Genomic DNA, 17,682 nt, shown 5'->3' on the forward strand with positions numbered 1-17,682 from the left:
TGCCTATCATCTCATCTGAAATCTCACTATTAACAGATTTATCTTTTATATGGACAATCCTTTCTAATGCTTCAGAGGAATAATTCATTGCTTTTGATGTTTTCTTCTTTGACAAGGAAGAGTATGGTCCTTTCTTCCCTGAACCCTTCTTTCAGCCAGCACTCAGCGGGTGGTCTTGGACTGCTGAGGTGATAAGGAGTGTTTTCAAATTAGGGTAGCAGAGTCTGCATGTTTACTGGCTGCTGTGCCAGTGGAAGAAGCAGCTGCCTTCTCCCAGCCTGACTGCAAGGTGGGGCTCCAAGACCTTCCCATTGCTTTTGCCTCTAAGAAATAGGAATGTGATCCTGCCAAAGAAAAACTTTCTATAATCAAGTCCTTTTTATTTCTTCTTAGATTGCTATGCAGATTTATGATCTAGGGGACGTAGTCTGTTTGAGGGTACAATTATTTCCTCATAATTGAAGTAACCACACAACAATTTCAACTGTCAAAGCAAAAGAGAATTGAGAAAGGTCATGTAGGTGACTCCTCGGCCCACTAGGCTGCACTATCTGTGATTGTCTTCCCAGCTCCCAGATCTGAAGTACGCATAATCCAACGACCCCCCCCAACCACTCATCCCTGTTCTGCGGTTGGCAGGCATGTCACCTCCTTTTCTCCCCTATTCCAGCCAGGGCTACTGCTGAGCAGGTGAGAGGCAGAGACTCAAAGGAGGAAAATGAAGAAATGCTTAGGAGTATTTCTGAGTCTAATATTACCTTTCCACTCACTGGATTGGAACACAGAATCCTCCTATATATATAACTATTTATTAAAAGAATTCATAGCCCAGCTCAGTCTACCAGGGACTCTAGTGATGAATGTTTCCACGGTAAAAGGAAGAAAATGCGAGTGGCTGATGGAGTGGGCATGAGCTATGGAGAGGGTGGAGAAGCTGAATTGGGTAGAAGCTCCTTCTTGTCTTTCTGCTGTCTTTGAATCTTTACACTTACAGCCAAAGACCTAGCTGTTTCCTCAGTTGGGGATGCACACCCCTAGCCTGCTTGAGACAATCAGAGAGAGGGGAGGAGGAAAAAAGAGTACAATGGAAAGAGATTGTGGGGTGAGCATTTAGTGCTAGAAGCCACTAGCATACCAATCCTGAGATCTCTGTCTCTAGGCGTAATAAAATCCGTGCACTAGAGACCTTATCCACCTTAGTGGCTATGTCTACTGTCTGAGACAATGATCAGATTTCGACAGCAGGGCAGAGAAGGAAGAGCAAGAAGTTTGTGCAAGGGCTCGCAGAATCTTGATTCTTGCTCTATGGTCGGTACTTGCACAAGAAGTGTTGGCGCTTGCTGCATTCATTTTTGTTCCAAGTTACAAAGTCTGTAAGAGAATAAACAGGCATTTAAATCAATCATCAATCCAGTTCAGTACTGAGCTTACCCATGTTGTCTTGTTGTTTTGCTTTTAGTCATGGGGAAAGCTCAGTGATGGCTATTTTTCTGTTTTTGTATTTTTGGTACCAGAGCACTTAACCAAACAGCCTCATTCCCAAGCCCCCCCCCCCCCCCTTTTTGCATTTTATTTATAGACAGGGTTTCATTAAGTTGTTGAGACTGGCTTTGAACTTGTGATCTTCCTGCCTCAGTCCCCCAAGCCACTGGGATTATAGGCATATGCCACTGCACCTGGTTAATTATGTCTATTTTATGTATCAACTTGGCCGGGCTATGAGGTCCAGTTTTTTGGTCCAGATGTCTAGCAGTTTGCTAGTTGTCTAGCAGTCTAGATGCTGTGGTGACAGTATTTTTTTTTTTAGTTACAATGGACATTTAAATTAGTAGACTTTGAGTAAAGCAAGTTACCCTCCATAATGTAGGTGAACCTTGTCTAATAAGTTGAAGGTTTTAAGAAGAAAGACTAAGGTCCCCTAAAGCAAAAGGAATTCTGCCTCTGGACTGTCATTAGGCTTGAGAATGAAGCGTTGACTCTTGCAGGAATTTTCAGTCTGCCAACCTGCCCTGCATGCTTCAGACTGACCAGTCCTCACAATTGCATGTGCCACTTCCTTTAAATAAATCTCTCTATATACATACATCCTTTTATTTGTGTTTCTCTGGAGATCCCTTACTAATGCAAATACTAACGGAAAGAAGAACCATTTAAAGGTTACACGCACTTGCAAAAGCTCCCTTTTGGAGGAAGGCAAGGCTTGACATTAATCTACTGAAAATGTCTCATATTTGACAAAGGGTACAGTGAGGACTTGGGGGTGCTCCTTCTTAAAGTCCATAGTTGATCTGTAAGAAGCTTCTTCTCAAAGGACTGGAAGTTGATGAAGCCAGTCACATCCCACCAGGCTACCCATTTATAAAGATGAATGGAGCCAGGAGTGGGTAGCCTTTTGAAGGACTTGAGATGTTTTTGAAGAGAGGCTCAACTATTTCACTCCCCCCAAATCAAGTTCTTCAGAGTCCCCTGTCATCCCAGGGTGTTCTGCTACAGAGTGATGCATCTTTCCTCAATTTGGTGTCTGCTTGGGCTGTGGCCAGCAGACATGATCTTGTTGGCAGTGTGTTTCATGGGTGTGAGAAAGCCTAGGAGGGAGGGATGTTGCTCCATTCCCTCTCCCATTCCAAGATCTCAGGAAGCACAGAGAAGGGACTGCCCACGTTCACATCCATGGAACCCAAAGTTGGAGACACACAGTGTAAATGCAATGGGGATGGCAGGCTTATTGGGCATTTTCACAGTGCAGGGCAAAAAGATGGTGCCATGAGATCACTAGCATGGAATTTACAAGGGGGTCTGGTCTGGTTGAGTCTGGTTTGGAGCATAAATGCTTTGGGTGCTGCTTAAGCTGGGGGATGTTCTTACTGTGTGCTTTTGAGTTGATACCCACAGATTCCATAAATAAACTGTAACTGAAGCTTCAAGCAACCAAGAGTAGCCAGCTCACCCCAGGCACCCACCTAGAGAGATATTTGTTTTCTCTTTCTTCTTCCCTTCTCCATCATGGGAGGGAAAGTGTAGGGAAGGGGGAGTAAACATAAAACTCCTTCACTTTGGGGCACAGGAGTCATGAGCCCAGCCTGCACTGCAGTGGAAGCACTTCACATGGTTGGTACTGTTGTTTCCTTTAGGCATCTGAGGCACAAAGGAATGGGAAGGCTGGAATTCTACCTGGGCACTCAGAATACAGAACCCCTGCTCTTGACCACAAACCAGATTGAATGTGAAATTTCTTTATAAACTGCAAAATGTAGTTACCATTATTAAATGTCTCAAAGTGAACCAAAGATAAGTCAGGAAACACAACACCACCAGGGAGTCACAAAACAGTTACACTGTGGAATAAAGCAGAAGGTCCCAGAGGGTGACCAAAGGACACACAGAATAAAATATCCTATTTTTTTTTTCTGTTGTTGTTTTTTTTTCTAAATAGAAATCAGAAAAGGAATGAGCCTTGTCACTGAGAGAGGAGAATATGTACGTCACTATGAGTTGGGGAATTAATATTACACACTTTAAATTTTAAAATTAAAAAGTAGAAAGGGAATCTGGGGGCAAAAATCCATTTTCCACATAGGAAATGACACTGATGGGGTTGAAGACCATGTCCTTTCCAATTCTACCTTCCACCTGGTTTTCACTCAGCCTTGGTTCCTTGCTTGTGGTTTCTTTCTGGGAGCCTGTTCTCTAAGAGTCAAGTTGAGGTAAGTAAATACAGTGAAAGAAGGAGATGCAACAGACCAGATGTTCCCGAGAACCTGAGGTTCTTGGTTCCCAGCATTACCACACAGGTGACATCACTATGGAATTTTTTTTTTGGCTCATCTGATCAAGAGCTGACAGGGAAAAGACTTTTTTGTTTCAGAACTTTGACCAGTGGAAACCTCAGAAACCTGAGTCTTCGAGGGACTCTGGGAGGCATCTGGTATACCACTTTCCCAAAGCTGGTCCATCTTCCAGCTTCAGAGAATCTTATGTTGTAGATCTGAAATGAATACCTGGAATTTATAATTTAACATGCTCCTCAGTGGATCTTTTGTGTGTCATTGAGCTTCTCGTCAAACACTCTGAATGTTTCAACTACAATGAAAACTATGATGTCCACCTTTTGCTTAGTTGGCTCTAGCAATGGGTTTATCACAACTTCCTGGGCGAGCCTGTGGTGTGTTTGGATGGTGCCGAAAGCTCAGCTTCCTCCTTCATTTGGGTAGGCATCCACATTTTGGTAGCTTCTGCTGATGGGTCCTGACTGTGTTTCTTTCAGCTGAGCTGACAGATGCCTTGTACAGTAGTATGGACTCTGATGGTCAGTGAAAAATCCCCTCTCCAGCTTTCTGTCTCTGAGAGTCTTCCTCAAGTCTGTCTCCTCATGTTCACCCTCCCCCCTTTGTTGTTAGAAAGTTCCCTCACTCTTTTTTGTTGTTGTTCTTATGGGCTTTATCCCTCGGTTAGTAGTAAGCCAAAGCACCTGGTCCCTTTTCTATCCTAGACCCAGTTCCTGAGTACTTGACCCAGTCCCTGCACCAGTCCACTTTTTGGCTAAGAGCGGGGTCTGGTGTCACTTATGGTGGTCTTTTAGACTCACAAAGATGTTCTCAAATATACATATTCTTTCACCTTTAAAACTCTGTGTTCTTATTTTGCCACTGAAAACTTCCATTCACTTACTGGCTGTGGTTCTCAATGCCCAGTGAATCTGACCCCAGGGAGGACAGTTAGCAATATCTGGAGAGATTTTTTGGTAGGCACATCCTGGGAAGGAGAGTGGTGCTTATGGGATCTATGGACTAGAGAGACCAGGGATGCTGCTAAACTTCCTAGATTATACAGGATAACCCGCCCCCCCCCCGCCCCCCTGCCCACAATGAATTTCCATTCCACATCATTGGTCCTTGGTATCAAGGTTGGAAAATATAACTTAGTATCATAAAGAGAGAAGAATGAAAGCAAGCAAAGGTAAGCCTGAACCCCAAGTGACTGAGTGCATGCAGTTTGCAGCTGAGATTCAGCCTGGATTTACCAAAGGGGGAAATGTGTCCCCTTCAGGGTATACAGTATGATTTTAAAATAAATATATTTAAGAAAATATGTAAGAATTGATCTAAAGAAAATACAGAGTAAATTGTTGAACAGCTTGTATATTGGCATGGCAAAGATTATTCAGTGGTCACAGACGACTGAAGTTTGGTAAGCATTTGCTTTGGCAATGCCATTGTCCTGTAGGAGAAAATTGTTGGTGTGACAGGGAAAATGTGACAATGTCCATCTTTGCTCTCAACAGATCAAGGGAAGGAGCCGTGCTTTGGGAAGAGGTACAGAATGCAGGTACACTTACTGTTCCTGTAGCCCATCTCGGTGCAGTGCTTGTTCCCACCCAGGGACCTGCTGCTCCAGGGTCTGTACAGGTATGAGGCCCCATCAATCCACTGCCACTGCTGCTTCTGCAATGATAGGAGACAGAAGTTAGACAGCCTACCTTCCCAAGCCCGAACCCCTGTAGGCATTTTTAAAGTAGTTTTCACTGTAAAAACTGGGAAGTACAGGAATATGTACAGGATGAAAAACAGAAAAGTTACTACCCTCAAACACTGAGAGGAGAAAATTGCTGCTATTTCAGCAAACTTACTTCTGAAGTGAATATTTTCATGGATCATTACATTTCTCTGTTTACTCATAAAGAAATAATATTTGTATATACTTATAATGTGATAATCAAATACATACATATATAATGGGTAATAATCGGTTAGAGTAAAGGCACTTCCATCTCTTCAAATATTAATCATCTCTATGTGTTCAGAATGTTCATAATCTTCAAGTTATTTTGAAATATATCAGGGATTGCTGTAGACAAGAGTCACCCAATTGTACTATGGAAAGACAGAAAAAAATTCCTCTAATCTGTGTTTTGGCGCCCAATTTTCAATCATTTCCCTCTCCTGGAGGGCAGGAAGACTTGCTTTTTCCTGTCTCTAGTGACCACTGTTCCACTCCATTCTTCACAGTTTCTACAGAGGAGTGAGAAGATGTGGCATTTTTCTGTGTCTGGCTTATTTCACTTAACCTAGCAATCTCCAGTTCTAACTATGTTGCTGCACACAGGAGGATTTTATTTTTTTATGAATAAATAAAATTCCATTGTATACAAGGCCACGTTTTCCTTATCTATTGATCCTTAGGTTGATTCCATAACTTGACTACTATGAATAGTGCTGCAATAAACTTGAGAGTACAGGTATCTCCTTGACATAATAGTTTCTTTTCCTTTGGCTAAATACCCAATAGTGGGATTTCTGGGCCCCATCATAACTCAATTTTTAATTTCAAAGGAACCCCCATACTGTTTTCCATAATGGCTGTACTAATTTGTATTCCCATCAACAGTGTGCCAGGGTTCCCTCTTCCCCCAGATCCTAACCGCCTTTATTATTGGTTCTACTTGATAATGTCCATTCTCACCGAGGTGAGGTGACAGGTGGTTTTGATTTGCATTTCCCTGATGATTTGTGATGTCGAACATTTTCCAGCACTCATCGACCATTTGCATGTCTTTCTTTGAAAAACACCTATTCACATTTTTAGTCCATTTTTTAATTAGATTTTTTTTGTTAAGTTTGTTGAGTTCCTCCTATATTCTGAATACTAATCCCTTGTCAGATGAATAGTTTGTAAATATGTCCTCCCATTCTACAGGCTGTCTCTTCATTCTGTTGATGTTTCTTTTGCTACAGGGAAGCTTCTTAGTTTGATGATTATTTAACTATCATAAATTTTGTATTCTTATCTATTCACAATTACTATTAAACAGAACTTTACTCTTCAGAGATTATTTCTCTATTTTTGCCTTTACTTTTTGGGTCCTATCAAACAAACAAACAAACAAAAAAACCAAACAAACAACTTTTCCCATATCAATGTTTTGAAGTATTTCCCCAATGTTGTAATCTTTAAAATATATATTCAATTTGTAACTTGTTTTCCAATTATTTTTAATGGAAAAATGTACAATAATTTCCCTTTATTTTCTTCTATTGACATTTATATTATTTCCAAATTACAATTATTATAAAGAAAACTGCTCTGAATACTTTATGAATAGTTCATAAAGCTGTTTCATATTCTATCATATTTCCTTATGATAGAATTTCAGAAGTAGAATTAATGGGTTAAAGGGTATGAATATTTTGAGATTATTGATATGAATTGCCAAAAGTATGTTTCAAAATAGTTCAGTTGTAGAAGTTACATGCTTACAAACTGGGCATAAGAACAATTTCTCAATATACTTAAAAATATTCATCAAGACAAAGCAAAAATTAGACAATCTAACAAGTCAAATTATATTATCTTAATTTACATTATTTGACTGCAAGAGACATTACTCAATTTTTAAAATATTTATTTGTCACTTATTTTTCTTGGTCACAAATATAAAACATTAAACTACAAAGCTCTTCTAGAAATAGATGTAAATATTTATCCTATCTCTGAAGAGCAGAATTCTATTTCACAGCAATTATGAATAGATAAAAATGTAAAATTTATGATAATCAAATAAACATCATTAAAGGATGAGTAACTGCATAAAATATTTGTAGCAACTATGACCAAAGGTTACTGGTTTTCTCATACTATTCAAGAGGAGAAAAAAACAGGAAGATATTTATGGTACATTCTAAAGGATAAATATGCGTTCACGACAGATGTGATATGAATGTCTGTGGTATCTCTTGCAGTGTGACCAAGAAACAAAGCTTTGGGGTTTTCTCCTGTGTCCCTATGAGTTAAGAACCAAAGCTCCACAAAATATCTATAAACTGCAGACCTCAGCAACCTTTCGGAGACCTCACATGGCATGCCTTACAATGAAGTATTGATGGAAGGTACAGTCAGAGTTCAGTGGGAAAAAACTCAAGGATAATGAAAAGAAATAACAGCATCTGAGAAAAAGATCAGCAAAAAGTTTTCAATTTCCATTAAAGATCTAATGAAGATGTAATAAATCTGAGTTTCATGATAAGTCTCCCTGCACACACATACAAACACACAGACAGACACACACATACTGACACCAACCTAATTTCTTTTTTGAAAGGGTCTAGAAAGCTGGTAATTTCACATTCTAAGATTCAAGAAGTTTGTAAAATGGTAGAAGTTTGTAAAATGGTACTATTTAAATTATATCCTCCACTGTAGGCCAGATCTGGGTTCCTGACCCTGATGTCTTGGCTTTTATCTGTTAGAGGCACCTGACAGAAGAGCTACTACCTGTGCCCCTATTAGTGGGCCACAAGGCATTTCCCAGAAAGGGGCTATCTTCCTGGCTTTTTCAAAAGGCATTTGTGAGCCATGTCTGGGGTTACCTTCTGTGGATCATGCAGGCCAATCCATACAGGCTGGGTTCTTTGATAGCCACTTATGTACTCTGCTATGACGCTGGCTTCCTTTAGATTCAGGATAGATGCCAAGTGGGCTCCGTTTCCATAAGACTGACACTCAAGCTGCACACAAGGAGAGGTCCCATTAATGATGCCTTGATGTTCCAAAGCACAGCCCTCTCCTTGGAACCTTAGTGTGCCAAGCAGAAGGGACTCACATAGCCCCCTCTTACTCCTCAAGCAACTAAGACTTAAATCCCACAGCAGACTCCTGTCACCACGGGAAAAAACAATGCCACAGAGTCAGGTCTGTGAGGAACAGGCAGGACAAGGTGAAGGCAAGAGATTTAGGGTCAGAGAAAGTGCCTGATGACCTGGTCTTGCCTTTTGTTAGTACTTGTGACCTTGACAAGTCACTTCACCTCTCTGAGGTTCAGTTTACTCAAAATTGCAGTTTGGGAAATTCCTTTGCTTAATGCTCTCTCACACACTCTTTCTCTCCCTCCTTCCCTCCATTGCACGCGCGTGCGCTCTCTCTCTCTCTCTCTCTCTCTGGTTATTCAGGACTCAGCTCAGGAAAGCACTGCATTACTGCAGACCTCCCTGGGTTTTCCTTATTAGTCATTTTTGGTATAATCTTCGAAAAGTCATCTATGCTCATGCTGTGTTGGCATTTTCTGTTCAAATGTCACAATCCTCACTCATCCTGTACTTTTTAAAGCCATAGATTATTTTTAGAGTCCTCAGTAGCTATCACGTGGTAGGTGCTCCACCCTTGCTTTATTTCTTTTAAGTTATGTGCAGGGCCTCTGAGACCAGATCATGCCACATCATACCCCCATGGCCTCCCCAGCCAGTCGCTTCGATAAACCACATTCAGAGACAACAGTGAATCTCCACTTACTGAGACTGGCTATTTGGGGATGCTGCACACAAAGTCTCCATGAAACAACATCAGTACATTTTGGGGTTGTGTAGAGCAATGAAACCTCCCATTTGTTGGGATCACTTCCATTTCTTTAGGCAGTTCCGAGGCCTCTGTTCCACGCCTTTCTACATATTACTCTCTTTCTGGTAAATCTCACTCAAGAATTCAACTAATTTTTCCTGCAAGCTTCTGGTCTTTTCATTCTCCTTTGTTCTATGTTGAGGGCAGGGGCTGTTTCCTATTCATTCTTGTGTCCTTGCAGCCCATCCAGGGCTGAGTATATCGTATCTGCTTTATCAGTGCTTACAATATGGAATGAGTTGAACACAGCAACCCTCTTCTCTATATTTCACCATCCAGGTGGCTTCTCCTCAAAATGCCAAGGGGGATCTCTTCATTCTGAATCAAATGAGACCTGGGGCTCTGGATGGCCCCTTGCTTGAGAGAAGCCAAATGGTCAAATCCCTTACCTCAGCATCAGACCAGTTTCTCAGCTTCCGGAAGTATCCATAGCAATTGGACCTGTAGTAAAACCATCCGGTAGCACAGCTGGGTCTCATGAGGATATCTGTTCAAAAACAAAAGCAAGAAAAATTAAAAGTTATGACAGCAAAAACAATCAATCCCAGATTTGATGCAGCTTATAGATTGAGAACCCTTTGAATGAAAAGATAGAAGAGTCCTTTCTTCAGAAGGACCCTGCTGCATTGCTAAAAATGTACACTGTTAATCTTTCCCTCAGCCTTCCTCAAAGGGACCTGTGGCCTTTTACTAGAAGAGCTGTGCAGTGGAGAAAAGAAAATAGTCAGAGCTTTCTGGGACTGCTGGACACTGACTCTGAACTGACACTAATTCTAGGAGACCCCAAATGATACTGTGGCCTAGCAGTCAAGAGTGGGGCTTATAGAGGTCAGGTGAACAATGGAATTTTGGTTCAGGTCTGTCTCACAGTGGGTCCCCTAACCAACTGTGGTTAAGCAACTGTGGCCATTTCCTCAGATCTAAAATGCATAACTGGGTAAACATACTCAGCATCTGGCAGAAAACCACATTGGCATCTGAGACCAAACAACTATGATTCAGGCAGCACAGGACTGGAGGAGGGGTGTAAAGTGGTGGGTTTAGGTATCAGTGAGAGGAAAGAATCCGTTAGGTGGAGATACATGGAACAGGTTCAAAGGCAACTTGGCTGGAAGCAGAGCACAGGTGGGCTGTGCTTCTGTTGCAAGGGGAGGGGACATGTTAAGAAAAGGGGATGGGTTGGGCAGAAGAGGCAAAGAAAGTCATGATTCAGGGCAACTCACACTCTTTCTGCTCACCAACTGGTGAATGGGCCACATCACTTGATTTGGAAGTTTATGAAGGGGATATGGATGGAAGTGCAGAGGGGCTAGGTGACAAAGGGAATGTCAAGCTAGCAGTCTGGGCTTTGTGATAATGTGGCTACACTCTGACGCCCTGGATGGGTACAAGGGTGTTTCCTCCCACAGTGGCTGTCCACAGACTAGTTATCATAGTAACATTCTTCTCTTCCCAATCAGTTGACACTGTTGTCATTGGTTTGCTCTGCCCTTCTGATCTGTTTCATCTCCAGGTGCTCCCCACTGCTTTCACATAAGCTCTTGTTCATTAGCATTTAAGGACTTTCTCAATCTAGTATCCAGCCACATCTTCCTGTACTGCAGTCCCAGCTGTGGCTTGGAACAAGATGCTCATTATAGATTTAGATCCTTCCCATGTGCTGTTGTGTCTATGAATGATGGCTAATGATCACCCAGCTAAGAAGGAAAAGTGCTGAGGGGTACCAGAAATACACTGAGACCAAGCAGCTGTCACTATACTCATTTAAGTAAACACTCATTTAAATAAAAATTCATTTATTTAAATGCCTTGGGTTCAACTACCTCTAGAAAATTGGACAAAATTTTATGTTACGTGAAAAAGAAAAAATTTATACCACTGCTGCTCCTAATGCTGTCACCACTATCACCAAATTCTACATAGGAATCATTTACTTGGTGCCAGGTACTAGGCAAAGGGGCTTATCCATATTATGTTTTTATCAGAATAATTTAGGGAGATGAGGAAACAGGCGGAGTGGTCACCTGCTCAAGGTCACACAGTAACATGGAAAAGCTGCTTTTTAGATTCAGTTCTAAGACTTAAAATTCCATGTTCCCGCCACTAACTCTCGCAACCTTCAATAAATATGAAATAATTAGAAATTAGGAGTTTAGCAACAGAAATGATCAGCAGGTTGGGATGCCTCACTTACGATATCAGGAGGAAAGAAAGCAAAGAAGATCCTTGACCCTTAAAGTTAAAGCTGATCTTCTTAAGAAGGAGGCTGACCATTGATCATCATCCGTAAAGACAGAGCTGATGAACTGGCTCCGATGTCTGAAAGGGGCAGCCTGAAGATACATTCAGAAGCAAAGCTTCTGACTTACTATTGGTGGGGATATTCTGAAAGAAGGGTCAAGAAGAGCCCAAGTCTTCCAGCCTAAGTCTGAGGACAAAGAGCCCTGACCTCACACCCAATATTCTTGGTGCAGTTGGATCAGAATTCCTCATTAATCCTGAAATGCCAGAATCCTTGGTGTTCTGTGGGCAAATGCGTCAGGACAGATCCTCCATCGCGGTGGCCTTTCCTTCTCCTGACTCTGGGTAGTGACAGCAGAGATCCCAGGGGCACAGGCAGAGGATCCAGAGTGGGTAGGGGGGGTCGGGAAAAGGAGACCTAATTTACATTTCAGGTCAGACAATCAGTAATCTCTTCTCCCCTCATTCCTTCCTCTGTGTCTGTTTCTTTGAGGGTTTCTCTCCATCTCTGACCATCTTGGTTATTTTCCCCAATCTGTCTCTGTGCATCTCCAGGTCTTTCTAAGTGTTGGTTTCTCTTTCTTTGTCTCCATGTCTCTCTGTCTCTCTCTTTCTCTTTGGTCTCTGTGATCTGTGTGTCACTCTTTTTTTTTTTTTTTTAAAGCAAGATTCTTTAAAGATGACTTAGCTACTTTTTCTCCTGATGACAAGGGCTTGTATGTCTCTCTTTATCTGCAATTCTGTGTTCGCCTTCTGTTCTTTCTCCATCTTCCTCTGCTCTCCGCTCGGCCCCGCAGGAGTGCAGCTCTGGCCATGTGCCCCCTGGTGGAGACATTTCAGCTCCTGGAAATGCAACCAACTGCTGCTCTGCTGAGGCACTGCTGTGTCTCCTACTGCTCCACACATTCATGGATTTACATATATTCTAATCATCCCCACAATAACCCTATTAGTTAGATACTCATCCCCTTGATCCAGATGAGAAAATCAAATGGTCATGTCCTAGGATCACATAGCAAAGACAGAGACAAGATTTCACCCCAGAGAGTCTGACTCCAAGGAGAAGCTCCTGCCATCTTAGTCACTATTCTGAAGCTATTTGTTTTAAAAACCAACCACATTATTTTCAGAATGCCCTAAGTACCAGACCCTCCCTGAGACATAGGGATGGGTATCTCATTGTTTAGAGGAAGAGATCTCTTTCGGAAGACCCTCTGAGGTCACCAGATGGGGAGTGTAGTGGACCCTCAGGAAGGGATCAATGTTTTTCCAGCAGCCCTAGACCCTAGATCCCACCTCTCATGATGCTAGAGCTCCCCATTATATGCATGCAGTGACAAGAAGTCTCAGCTGTTGACATCTGGTCTGTACTTCTCTGACCGTCTTTCTCCATCAGAGACCAACTTCTTTACCAGAAGTGTTATGCTGAGGCACTGCTTCTCTTGCCAGAGGAGCAATGTCAGGAACACTGTTTAACCTCCTCTGGTCTTGTTTTCTTGTCTGCAGAGTGGGGTTCACAATATATATCTTCTTCAGAGAGTTCCTGGGAGGATTAATTAGTTTAACGAATATACGGTGATTAGCACAGAGCCTAGTATATTGTAATTGTTCAATAAATACTAGCTGATAGAATCATTGCTATTAAAATCATCATTATTACCATAGTCAGTATAATATTATTGAAAATATTAACCAGATGAAGCCTTTTTTTGTTGTCTCTGAATCATGATGCTCTATGGCTCTCTAACCATTGAATTAGTCTTATGCATTGCTCCAAGGTGAAGGACAGACACAGGCCAGAACAAAGAAATCATTGCAGAAACAATAAGAGTTACAATCATGACCATAGGTCCTGTTGAGAGAGAAAATTCATTTCTAAGTTTTCCATACTTCCTTTAAGTGCAAGATCAGACTTTTCCCGTAAGCCATAGCACAGAGAATATACAGATTCTCTATATGACATATTTACAACATATGCTCCTAAAGAGGGAAACTGGAGAGGTTGGTGAAATCTGAAATACGGGTTTGCTTATTATTCCCCAGGATAGAGCAGAAGCAAATGCCAGCCCCAGCCTGAGGTCAACCCAGCACCAGAGCAGCAAGAAACTACCAGGCTATGTAGAAATGGCCACGAAGGTAACCGTGCAGGGGAGTTCAGGGCAGTCTTGCATACTCTTGCCCAGTTCAGAAAAGGTGGCTGATGTCCATCAATGGATGAACGGACGAAGAAAATGTGGTATCTGTACACAATGGAGTTTTATTCAACCATAAAGAAGAACAGAATTATGCCATTTGCAAGAAAAGGAATGGAAGTTGAAAACATTGTGTTAAGTGAAATAAGCCAAACTTGTAAAGTTAAGGGTTGTATGTTTCTGTCACTTGTGGAAGCCACAGAGGAAAAAGGAAAGGAAAGGTAGTGGGGGGTGGGGGAATCTTATGAAAATTAAAGGGATATCAGTGGAGTAGAGGGAAAGGATTAGGAGGAGGAAAGAGGGGAGGAAAAGGGAAAATAATAAGGAACGCTATTGGCCAAATTATACTGATGTATCATGTGCATATACAAATATTTAACAATGAATTCCACCATTCTGTATAATTATAATGCACCAATAAGAAATATTAGGAAGGGCTGGGGATGTGGCTCAAGCAGTAACACACTTGCCTGGCATGCGCAGGGCGCTGGGTTCGATCCTCAACACCACATAAAAATAAAATAAAGATGTTGTGTCCACCGAAAACTAAAAAAATAAATATTAAAGAATTCTCTCTCTCTCTCTCTAAAAAAAAAAAAAAAAAGAAGAAAGGAAAGAAAAGATGACTGAGTTCCCAGAATCTGAACACCCATAAATGGTTGAAAGAATTAGTAGCTAGAAATAGTTGTGGGGTTGAGGACAGAGAGCCACATAGTACAAGGATGTATAAAGAGTAGAAGATAGCAAGGTCCACAGATTTCAACCGTGGGGGCCAACATGGTACCCAAGAATGCTGCTTTCCTTCAGATTTCCTTCTAAGGGTAAGTGGGAACAATGCTAAGTTATGGACAGCAATGCTAAGTTAAGGATCCCTTAGAGGCCCTTCTTCTCAACAGAAGTGATGCTCAAGTCAGGATTCTTCACTCTTCTACATACAACTCCCAGAAGGCCACATGGGATTACACCAGACACTTAGGGCCAGGAACGAGCCAGAGGAAAACATCATCTTGTTGTGTGATCTTGGGCAAGTCTCCACCTTTCTCTGGGCCTCATTTTTCTCATAAATAGAACAAAATAGATACATCACATAAACCCACATTTATGGAAATAGAAGATTTCAGATATTCCATGATGTTTATTCTTAGCACACTCAGTTCCCCATCCCCCACTTTCTCCATTGGTAGATTCTGTAGCATTGCTTCCCATTTTGTTGACATGCTACTTTGTACTTGACTCTTGGCCTATAAGTGTGGAAGAGTCATCTCTCTGATTAGGTTGCGGATTTCTTGCAAACTGGAGTTCCTGCTCAGTGGAACTCTAGGAAAACAGTGCCTAAATATTTCAAAGTTCTGAAGATAGCTATCATTTATTGGCTGTCTGCTAGGTGTATGGTGTTTTCAACAGTTTCTATATCCTTCACAATGAACTTTCAAAACGTATTCTATTTAAGTCTGACTTACAACCACCTAGGGTTGGCTTTAGTTTGATTTGAGAGCCCTTGAACTTTTTACCACATTGTTGTTCATTTGCACCTTTAACATGTATTTCCTGCAGTGCTCAAATGACATTTTTTGGAGGTGGGGTCAGGAGAGGGAAAGTCCATGACTGTATCATGAACATTGTGGGATCAACCATGGGCTCAGGTCCCACTCAATGGCCTTACTCACCACCTAGGACTTCAGGGCTGAGCACACAGCTCAGCAGCAGGAGCAGTCGCATACTTCTGGATGCCATCTTCCTTTTCCCCTGAGGACAGTACTTTCGATACTTCAACTCCAAGAATCTCAGAGTCCTAATTAGTTTTTCTTTGCAACTCCTATATTTTCCTAGATCTGCAATCAGAACACATTTGCACCAATTTAAAGGACCTAGGAATTTAATGGAGGAAAATAATATTTTTCTGGTGAAATCCAGATTTTGCAATGAAGAGAATATCAAGTTAATGTAGAGATAGGAGAACTTAATTTAAACGATTTTGTTCTTTCTTGCAAGGCATTCTGGACCAGTGCCTGAGACCTAACTACAGCAGTCTGCACAATTTAATAGTCTAAATGGAGAAGGCAATTAATAAACCACGGGAAAGCCGGTTCCTGTTATTTTCTGGAGAGCCAGCAGAGGGCGAGTTTCTCAACTAGATAGTGATGGGCTTTCTAAAGTCAAGAAAAGCAAATCAAATGCTTCCAACACTGAATTTTTTAATGTTAAGGTTCAAACTAAACATAAGGCCCAACATTCAGATTTTAAAGGTTAAAAAAAAACCCTGAGGTCTATAGCTATGAAGTCTCATTTTTACTAGTTACAACTAGATCTGACTTCAATCCAGCACTTTTTCCTTTATAGTTTGTTGACATCACTTTTTTTAGTAGCTTTGTTATCTTCCCCCATTATCAAAAAGTATATGTTATGAAAACATCAATGCAAAACCAGAAAATAAAAATTAAATACCATTGCTCAGAACTAAACTATTCAGTGAATAGCCTTACAGACATCTTTCTATGAATCTCTTTGTACAATTTTATATAAATTGCATCATTATGGTTTTGTTTCTCAGAAGCAGATTGATTTTAATGGTGTTCTTGTACTCACATTTCCTCATGCAGTTTTGATTCTCATATAAATTCACCTATGCCAGGTTGCAACTTAAAGAGTGTGCACATTTTTGTTTTGAAACTCTGCTAAAATTCCTTCTGAAAGGTTTTACCAGGTATTCCACCAGTAGTTTTCAGGGATGTTGGTTTCTCCAACCTCTACACCAAAATCCCACGCCCCCCACCCACCTTTTTTCCCCCCTAATTTAGGTATATTAAAGAAAACATCAGTATTTTGTCACTATATTAAAGTTGCTAATAAAATCATCTTTTTATAATGATTAGCTTTTTGTTTTTCTTTTGTGAATTTTAAGTTGACAGTTTTTAATATTTTTCTATTTCATCATTTTTTGGAGGTGGTACTTGACCACTGAGCCACATCCCAGTCCTATTTTGTATTTTGTTTAGAGACAGGGTTTCCACTGAGTTACTTAGCACCTTAATTTTGCCGAGGCTGGCTTTGAACTCGTGATCCTCCTGCCTCAACCTCCAGAGCTGCTGGGATTACAGGCGTGCGCCACTGTGCATTCATCGTTCTTTTTGATCATGATTTGTGAAACCTTTTTGTATGTCTTTTATATGCTATTAACAGTGTTTCCCAGTTTCTATTTTTCTCTGGTTCATATTTTTTTTACCATTCTGAAATTTTCAAAAAAATTACATTGTCCTATGTATGATCTCCCTTAGAATTTTTGGAATTTATATCAGACTATCTGACCGTCACTGTTGCATAAGTTTAAAATAGTCATCCTTATTCCCTTCTTTTTCATCTATCTAGGCTTTATGCTAGTGTGAGTCTGAAACTAGGTTCTAGATTTTCTTTGTCAAATAATTATTTAAGTGAATGACCCATTCAGTTTTTATTTGATCATAATTTATGGTAAAAAGCCAGGACACATGGTCGAGCTACCAAAGAATAGATGACTTAGGGGGAATAGTGGAATTACAGATCTGAACTGGAGACTTTCCTGGAAAATCTAACCTGGGGTCCATATGAACACTTTGATGAGCGTTAACAGAAGAAAACAAAAGGGGAAGAGTGTGGAACTGTTGTAAACCCTCCTTTTTTATTAATCACATGAGCGCACACTTATGTCCTCCCACAAGTAATGGAATATTATCAGTGTCCTAAAACCCTTTATAATGCAAATTGTTAAAATTTATCTATCAAGATATCTGGGGGAAGAAGGATGCAGCTTTTTTATTTATTTATTTTTTAAAAGTTATTTATTTATTTATTTTTATATCTTTATTTTTTAGTTATTGGTGAACAC

The 17,682-nt window shown here is 40.8% G+C and overlaps 1 protein-coding gene across 1 annotated transcript; it reads right to left on the reverse strand.

Annotated features, from left to right (window-relative positions):
- Nucleotides 1-1,283: 1,283 nt before the first annotated feature.
- Nucleotides 1,284-15,554, reverse strand: Reg4 (regenerating family member 4). The gene is made up of 5 exons (XM_027940229.2): nucleotides 15,488-15,554; nucleotides 9,777-9,874; nucleotides 8,364-8,501; nucleotides 5,336-5,441; nucleotides 1,284-1,371 (listed from the first exon to the last, which is right to left on the reverse strand). Exons 1-5 carry the CDS (start codon nucleotides 15,552-15,554, stop codon nucleotides 1,304-1,306), a joined length of 477 nt encoding a protein of 158 aa, XP_027796030.1. The 3' UTR covers nucleotides 1,284-1,303.
- Between the last annotated feature and the right edge of the window lie 2,128 nt (nucleotides 15,555-17,682).

Source organism: Marmota flaviventris, chromosome 10, assembly GCF_047511675.1.
Source record: "Marmota flaviventris isolate mMarFla1 chromosome 10, mMarFla1.hap1, whole genome shotgun sequence".
Lineage (NCBI taxonomy): Eukaryota > Metazoa > Chordata > Mammalia > Rodentia > Sciuridae > Marmota > Marmota flaviventris.

Excerpts from the sequence above, each read along its gene's own strand:
- Reg4 (XM_027940229.2), bottom strand. The coding sequence starts at position 15,554 with ATGGCATCCAGAAGTATGCGACTGCTCCTGCTGCTGAGCTGTGTGCTC. Across the intron at positions 8,502-9,776 it reads GAAACTGGTCTGATGCTGAG|CTTGAGTGTCAGTCTTATGG; the intron begins GTAAGGGATTTG and ends CCTTGTGTGCAG. Across the intron at positions 1,372-5,335 it reads CGAGATGGGCTACAGGAACA|ACTTTGTAACTTGGAACAAA; the intron begins GTAAGTGTACCT and ends ATTCTCTTACAG.